General features: G+C 38.7%; 1 protein-coding gene across 1 annotated transcript in view; it reads left to right on the top strand.

Annotated features, from left to right (window-relative positions):
• chs1 (chitin synthase 1) overlaps positions 1 to 8,786 on the top strand; it is a 64,977-nt gene that overhangs the window by 32,204 nt on the left and 23,987 nt on the right. The window contains exons 3-5 of the mRNA XM_050050302.1: positions 4,472 to 4,607; positions 7,025 to 7,210; positions 7,859 to 8,060. Of these exons, the coding sequence (XP_049906259.1) occupies positions 4,472 to 4,607; positions 7,025 to 7,210; positions 7,859 to 8,060 (524 nt within the window). The remainder of the gene's footprint in view (positions 1 to 4,471; positions 4,608 to 7,024; positions 7,211 to 7,858; positions 8,061 to 8,786) is intronic.

Genomic DNA, 8,786 nt, shown 5'->3' with positions numbered 1-8,786 from the left:
ACAGTTGAGAGACAACGGATAATATGAGACATTAAATTAACTTAAATACACATCTATGGACAGCAGCTCACTCAGCCCAGCTTTCACAGATTAATCTTCATCAGCCTGTCTAATAACATAATATACGCTTAGAAAAAAAAAAGCATCTAGATTACTATCACTTCAAGTCTTAGAAATTCATCAAAGGAAGTTTTATATTCTTGCTTGATTCATGACCTAAATGATAAATCAGTTATCAAACAATTTAATTATTAGATTTGTTAAAGCCGATTCATTTTTGATGATCAACTAATCACTTCATTACTGCAGCTGAGTTCTAATCATTAGATCACAAGGTTAAAATAACACCGCATGAGAAAACCCTGTCCTGTTCTGCCCTACAAATCCAGCAAAAACTGACCAAAGGTTATTGAAGATACACCTCAGTTAATGTGTGTATATCTAATAGGAAACCGTATTATTCCAAATGTAGTTGAACAAATTAATATCAGATGCTGCTGGTGTTCAGGGTGCATTATCTGTTCATTATGTATAAAAATAATGTATTGGGATTTGTTTGCATTTGGTTTTGGACAGAAATGACCTGTGATTTGTCCAGATGGTCCAACATGTAATGGTTTTTTAGTGCTGCCATCATTTGTGTATTGGGTACACAAAGAGGTACAATTTACAATTTGGCTTCAACATGTGCTTAATCACAATAGCTTACTGGAAGTAAAAGAAAAAATTCACAGTGAATTCATTTCCTTATTTATATAAAGACAGCCCAGGTTGTCCTTTAACCAACAAAGCCACAGCACCAAAGGTTATTATGCCATCAAATTTTACAGTTTTGTCATCGGCTGTATAAATGAGACAGATTCAGAAAGAAAATCATTCAACACACCATTCAGCTTTGTACTGGGTAGCTATTCCGCTTAATGTCCGCAGGCACACATTATTCGGAGGTTAATTGTTACTGAGATAGATATTTGGTAATGGATATTATCATTAAATTTGCGCTCAGCGATATATCATTAAATATTGTATTACCAGGTTTCTATTTGGTATAATTTACAGTTTGAGGAAACAGTTAATTTCCCTTGTGCACCGCTGCGCTTCTCTTTATTGCTGTGGCTAACATCATCCCCGCAGATACTGACTGCTGTTAGGGGAGTGCTGCTCCATTCAAAATGTTAAATATGTGCTACAGTTTTAATCACATTCTGCTAGTTGGCATCTCTGAGGTCAAAACAATCAGGTCGTTTCTGGGTTCAGATTTTTTTTATAAATACACTTCATTGATGTTCTACTATCCTCTACATGATTAGGAGAAGGTTTTATATTGAATATTTATATTGATTTTTAAAACTCAACTAAAATACAAATACCATGTGCTAACAGTATCTGTTAAGTCTGAGAACACTCGCAAAGGACTTGATAATCATCATTGATTTTTATTTACAACATTCAGTATATTAACTGTTATGCAAATATGACGAGTGATGTGCATCGAAGTGTGTTGTAAGATTACCAGAGGTTGTTAATTTCAACATGAAAATCTTGGCAAGTTGAACCAGTCTGCTATGGTCTGGGATGTGCAGTGGTCTAGAGTAGAATAAAATACTGTATCATAATAAATATACAGTTTGACGGAACTACTTTTACAGATTTGTATGCGGAAAGCATACATTTAAAAAAATGAAATGAAAAATATATTTCCTGTAAAAGTAAACAAATGTGTCACGTATTCCAACACACACCTAAGGTGGGGACAAACATTATGACTGTTGAGTCAATTATGAATATGACTTGGGTGTGACGACTGATGGGACCAAGTTGGACCTGGGCTGTTCCTGTCTGAGTCACTTGGTGTTGACAGATAATAAAAAACCAAACATAGTCGCAGGTTTCTGAGGGGTTTCAGGAGACATGTCCTCCTCAGGTGAATTTGTCCCCAAAGCAAAGTAAATGAACTGAAAGGACTTTTATTTTTAAGAGTGCGACTCACTGACAAAAAAGGACTTCAGGTGAAGGGGAACTGCCCATTGGTTCGACAGCCCATTGGTTCGACATCCCATTGTTCCGACCATATTAAACTCATTGTTCCAAAGTCCGTTCCGAAATCATCATGATGCCCTGTGGTTAAGGTCTGGTTAGGTTTAGGCACAAAAACCACTTGGTTAGGGTCAGGAAAAGACCATGGTATGGGTTAAAATGAAAAAGAAAGTGACAAACTCATAAGCCGTGAGCCTGCTCCGCCTCAAGCCGGTCGCGGCGCACCATACGCCCGCCGCAAGCCATTCAGCACCGCGGACAGTCGGACTAATGGGATGTCGAACCAATGGGCTGTCGAACCAATGACATGGACCCAAGTGAAGTGGGGGGCAGTGTGCAACCTCAAAAGCAATGGTTGAAATCTATCATAAAACGGAAAGAAGAAGAAGCGATGTTGAAGCTCTGCTGAGACATGTAGTGCAGAGAGAGCTGGCTGCTGCTGCAGGAGGAGTCCTGAGGGAGGACTGAGTCAATACAGCAGAAGCTGCTCTAATACATAAACCAAAAGGGCTGAGTTCTAGTCTGTCAACTACAGACAATAATAATTATGACAATAATAATCTGAGATTTCAAGAAATAAGTTATGGGACGTTTGGGACTGTCTCACTCCTAAAGGATGCTTCCCACCAGAAAGTTTTTGTGTGGACAATAAGCCAAACAATGGCTCATCAGAACTGTTCTCAGTTCAGCTTTCCACCTCCAATAATGAGCAGTGTTTTTCTGACGATCTAAATGGGTAACTACCACATCAGCAGAGCAAAAATGTAAAGCACGGCAGACTTTCAGATCAGTAGACTTTTTGTCTTGAAACACTGTCACTTTATTCTGTTTAAATAACAACTGGATTCTATTAACCTTGCATTATATTGCAGAAAAGTTTTGAAAATGATCAGGAATCTTGCTGAAAGACACAAGCTATTACAGTCCAGGGGTTTATAAATTAATTAAAATGAATTTATTTATCGTTGATGTGAAAAGGTGTTAAATGCACATTTCAAGAGGTTACTTTTCCAAACAAAAGACACAAAGGAATACTGAAAAGTATATCATGCATTCGTGTTTGTTGACTCCACAAGGATAACACTATATAAGAATAAAAAGTGACACAGAATGCCTGAGAGCCACACCCCATTATATCCCATTGATTTTCTATTTTTGAATTGTCACCTGGCATCTCAACCTTGTATTTTCCTTAACATAGAGACATTTCAACCATATATGGATGCAAAAAAGGCACAAATTAGTGCAGAAAAATTCATTAGAATGCAGGAAATGAAGTGTTCGATGCTCAACATCTCTAACTCTTCAGGTTCATTCCAAGCTTTATGGGAGGTGACCAATATAACAAGTCTTTTTGTAAAGCTGGGCGGACAAATAACAGTAGCGAGGAAGACAAATAATTCTCATGAATAGTATGAAACCAAGAGGTCCATGGAGCATTTAGCAGCTTGAGAAACTTAATGGTAAAATTAGATACCAAAAACCATTTCTTTCCTGACATTCCTTATTGATAAATAGATTCAGTAACTTTATATTCTGTTATGGTTCTCAGTAGTTCAATTATTAAAAGGAAAGATTGTCTCCCACCAAGCATTTCACAAACACTTAATTGCGATTTTCAGAGAGCTGGAAGTTGAAAAATTGTCTTTGCTCTTCTAAGATCAGCAACTTTTCATGGCTATTTATGACTACTTATTTATATGCCTCATTGAAGAAAAGAATGCGTCACTGTGGGCACACACATGCATCCTCATCTCCCTAACACACCTTCTGCCAACGTGACTGAGGACATACTGTAGAGCAGTAGCTGATATTTCTGATAGTTGCTATGGCAAAGTGAAAGATCACAAAGGGTTATCAATTCAAGGAAGACAATCCACACCCTGATAATTATTTTGTACTTTATCTGTCAGCAGTGAGGGGTGGCACAGAGGCTGATAGAAACTCAACTTTCGACTCAAAATGTACCCTGACCCTATCTATTGAACCCTCTGATGACATAACCAGCATCCAATTTCCCAATGATGATCCACATCTGCCAATCAATTGAATTATCATTACTGTTCGGTAATAAACATCTTTATTTGGTCTCAATAGCTTCCTTGTAACAGGTCAATTCACTCTCTTGTTTATGACTTTTCCGGTATATCAACCCCTCTTCACTGCCAAATCTTTACAGTCACTTTCCATCAGACACTTTGGCCTCTACCTTTGGGGCAGTTAGCTATTCGTCAGTCTACATCGCATTGTCTTTTCTCTAAGTTTCACACTAATACAAAATAAATCCTGCAACATGTTTCAAAGTCCAGCATCAGTCTATTTTTATATGGTTCTCACTAGCTTTCTTGGCCATGGATGGATTCTTGCCGTAATACACAGGATACCTTTGATGATAGTTGAAATCGCTGTATGTGTGTTCATGTGTGTGTCTCAGGGATACATGGGATCCATTCCAGCTGAATCCACCAGGAGCTGAGAAGGAAACTAAGAGAAGATGTTTCCAACTGGCTCAGTCCCTGGTGGCTGTTATTGTGGGATTGGCGGTCTTGACCAGTGCCGTTATCGCCAAGGTAGGATAGTCTGTCTGTGTATTAACAAACTATTATTCATCTATTTAAATGAGGCACACAGGAAGAAGCATCACCATATGGTTCCTGGCACCAAACGTGAAGCCTCAAGCTAAAAATCTCAGGGTTGTTTCAATTCAGATTCAAGATGTCTGCTGCATAACATGCATTTCAGGGTCTTGTTCAAATACCTGTTGTACACATGACTCTTACTGGCAGCAGTGTCTGAAGCTGTTCCTGAGTTTGACATTTTGGCAGATGAGAACTGGCTGTCATAATAAGTTTGGGTTTTTTTTAACCTCTTTTTATTGTGGTTGTGCATAAAACTGAACTTTATGAGAAGCTGCTGATCTAAATGATACTTAAGCAATATCACGAGAGGTCATGCTGATGTACTAAATATCATTCAGTTCAATTCAATAGAACTTTCTTCATCCCCAAGAAAATTCTTGTGCCAGAGAATACTTCAAATTACAGTAACACTAAGTACAGTAACCACAACATAACGTTTACAACCAGAACAACCAGTTGGCTCCCCAGGTCAGGGTCACTCACTGGGCCCAGTTTTAGAAAGACATCACAGCTGTGATCCGGAATAGGCACAAGGCTGCTGCAGGCTGAATGCCGAGGATAATCACAACCGTGCTGATATTCAGTACAACAGCCTGACCTCAAGTGCAATATTGCTTTTATACCACAGTTCTACAAGAAGCATTTATAATTCAAAAGTAAAAAGCAACAACTGATTACGATTTGTTTGTTCATTTAATGATTTATTTGGCTCCGCAAACACATAATTTTGCAGGTGAACTGGGACTGGACTGCCATGAAACACAAATATTCCTGCATGCTTGCTTGTAACTTTGTGTAGGTCAAGACGTGACCGCATGCCGGTTACTTTGTATCATGTACATTTATCTGTGTGTTTATATTTATTGTGCCACAAGTGATACAAGTCTGTTGACAGTCGCTTGGTAGCATACGTGTGATGCCGATGTGTTAACGGCTTGATGAGACACTAGGTTGCAACATCTTCTGATGTCAAATGAGCATACCTGGAGTTTTGCAGTGAAGTATCCAGGTTTCTTTTCTTCTCTTTGCCTTTTTTGACGACTATTGATAACTTAGTCTGAGTGGGCGGAAGTTCGCTGCATAGATCAGCCTCTCATTGGGCGGAACGAGCCACCTGCTGAAGTCCCGCCCTACCACCTCCGGTTGTGTAGCAGTTTTCAACCGTTTTCAACACGTCCTTTACTAACTTTTGCGGTGTTTGATCTTGCGGGGATGTAGCCATTTTTCTGCCATGGTTCACGTTCCCCCCGGCAATATTTTTGCAAGCGCACCGTTGCTGTGCCACCGCCCAGAACAACTGTGATTGCAGCCGGGGCGTTTTTTTCTCCAATCTTAAAGTGAGAGTCGGCCCAGCCAGACCCTTCTTTTCTTGAGAAAGGTCTGGTGAGCGAGACTATTCATAACTTAACTCCGATGTTATTTGTGGAAATATGTTAATCTTTGCGGTGCACTTTGTTACGACGACCCATAGGCTAATTAACATTTAATATTCAGAACACCTGTAAAGTGGAGCGATACATGTGTAGTTGAAAGTCCCAGTCATATAACATTTTTTTAACATGCATTATGCAGTATGTGCATGTGTTAGCATTGTCTCTGCTTTTGCCTCTATTCCCTTTCAGTTTCACATCTTCCTCTTTTGGCCTTGTCTTTTTCTGTGTTTCTTGAAGATGAAGCACAAGACTGTGCTCAGTCATATGACAATGCATTCTACAGTGGCCCTTAGAGGTCGACGCACTACAAATTATGAAAACACATGTAAATCAACACAACACACACAAATGGAGAAATATCTTCACCAACTTGAAGACACTTGGACGGCATTTACTAAACATCTTTACTGATTGATTACAGACAAAAACAATTTGACGACACATTTGCAGCATAGAAGTGAGATATTTCTGAATTCCGCCCATGTTTTGTCAAATTGACGTTTTTGTGGGTCGTCAAGTTGATGAAGATTTTTTCTATATGCTGTGCCTGTGACCAAGTGACCAAGATGGTTCTTCATTTGCTCGTTGTTTATTTGCATGTGTTTTCATAATTTTCGGCTCACAGGGCCATTGTAGAATTCCCTTAACATCACTATCTCTGTTTCCTTGTGTAATCAAAGTAAATGAACAACTGTTCAGCCCCATGAACTTCCTTATTGGTGTCAGGATAAATGACGAGAATAAAGCAATGCAGTGTCCATAAAGGTAACCAGGAAGGGACTGCCGGTAAATCCCAGTCTTCTTTGCATCTACAGTATGTAACATGACAAATTTTAAGGTTACTGTTGGTCTTCTGTCTCACCTTTCCAAAGTGTTTGGTTTTCTTTAACAAACCCTTTGTCTCTGTTAAATCAGGGCTCCCTCTTGGTGTTGTCAACATTGTCCAGTCCATCCTCCATGCGCAGCCCAAAGGAAAAACAGTTCTACATGCTGATGTTGGTTTTCTGCCTGGTCTGCCCCAACTTCCTGGTGTTTCTGAAATCACTATGGAGGTGTGCCTTCAAGAGCTTTGTAAAACCCAACATGAAGACCATGTCAATGGTATGTTTTTCTAAAGCATACTCATTTATTATGCATGTAATTACAACAAGTAGGAAAATGCATATCATATATCCTTTTTTGCAACCACATATGGTAGGACTTTTTGTGGCTCTACTTAGCTGCTACGATTATTAATCTTCATGAGGAAGACAATTTAGGGAATAGTGTAAAATGGATCTACACTGTCAAATATTCAGCTTTACTAAACCTAAAACCTGACATTACAGACCTTTTTAAAACTTAAAAGGCTTGAAGTGCATGTGCAATTTGCAGATCTTGACCATAGTATTCTGATAAGTTATAATGTCATGTTTTGAAACACACTCAAACATGATTATATTTTTGGTGAACACAAAAAATTACTGCACACGTGACACTCAGTAGTTCGTCACGGCCACTAGCAGTACATTCGGTAAATCCATATGACATGGAAAAAGAGACTAGTTTGACTATCTGATTGTTAGATCAATCTAGACAGAAGTGCATTTATAAAACTGTAACTGTGTCAGCATGATTTTAAAAAAAATATTGAATGTCAATCTAATTCTTAATCATGATGCTTAAACTTACAACTTTCTCCCACCCTAGGGCCAAAAGAAATACTTAAGTATGAAAAGGTAATGATGTGTGTCTTTGTCTCTTTTCCAGATTTGTGCCATTGAGTGTCTGGTGTCTCTTGGAACTTCAATCCTGGTGCTAATTGTTATGCCTCAGTTTGATGTGTTGACTAATCTCTTCATCAGCGGAGGAGTCTGTATTGTGTCTGCCATTCTGCAGATAGTATACAGACTACAGAAAAAAAACTGGAAAATCCTGTTCCCAATCTGCTCCCTCATTCTCACAGTTGCTGGTAACTCTCTTTATATTTACCGTCTAACTGCAACGATGTCTGTCTGCCTCTCTCTTTTTTGAAAAAAAAGAAAAGAAGATACTAGGGACACTATTATCGTTTCACAAAAAAACCCAAAAAACATAAAATTTGTAACTCTGCCGGCTTATGGAAGGTCATTTATTTTATAGCCATCCATGCTGACATATCTTTGAATGTTCTAGATCAGAATTAGGTAGGAAGCAAAGCAGAAGGAGAAAGAGGATGGCAATCAGTTATCCTCTTCCTACAGAATTTGAAAAAATAGATGTCATTCTGATGGTTTTGCTCCTTTTTCCCACTTGTTTTGATTTCAGTTAGGCTATAGTTTGTCTTCAGGCTTGACTGAACTGAAGTGTCTCTAATTATCTGTCAAATCAGCTCATTCACTTTCATTCCATTTTTGAGTTTTTCCATGCAAAGTCTGGTGCAGTAAATCTGCCACCCTCATTATGACAAGTATCTCAGATGAATGATGTAAGACTTACTAACTGGCATGACAACACCGGCAAGCTCTGATTTGAGCATTCAAATGCAGGTTGCATATAGGTTACAAGCTCCAGGAAAACACCTCAGCAGCTCACATTGTTTTCGAAAACATGTTTGAATACTGAGAAACTTTTAGCTGCGACATGAATATAGCATTAAAGTGCCAGCTGCAACTTAAAATAGTGTGTATTTGACTGCAACCATGTCCTCCTAGAAATT

This window comes from Epinephelus moara, chromosome 1 (assembly GCF_006386435.1).
Source record: "Epinephelus moara isolate mb chromosome 1, YSFRI_EMoa_1.0, whole genome shotgun sequence".
In the NCBI taxonomy this organism is placed as follows: Eukaryota; Metazoa; Chordata; class Actinopteri; order Perciformes; family Serranidae; genus Epinephelus; species Epinephelus moara.
This window is presented reverse-complemented; position numbering and strand designations above follow the sequence as displayed.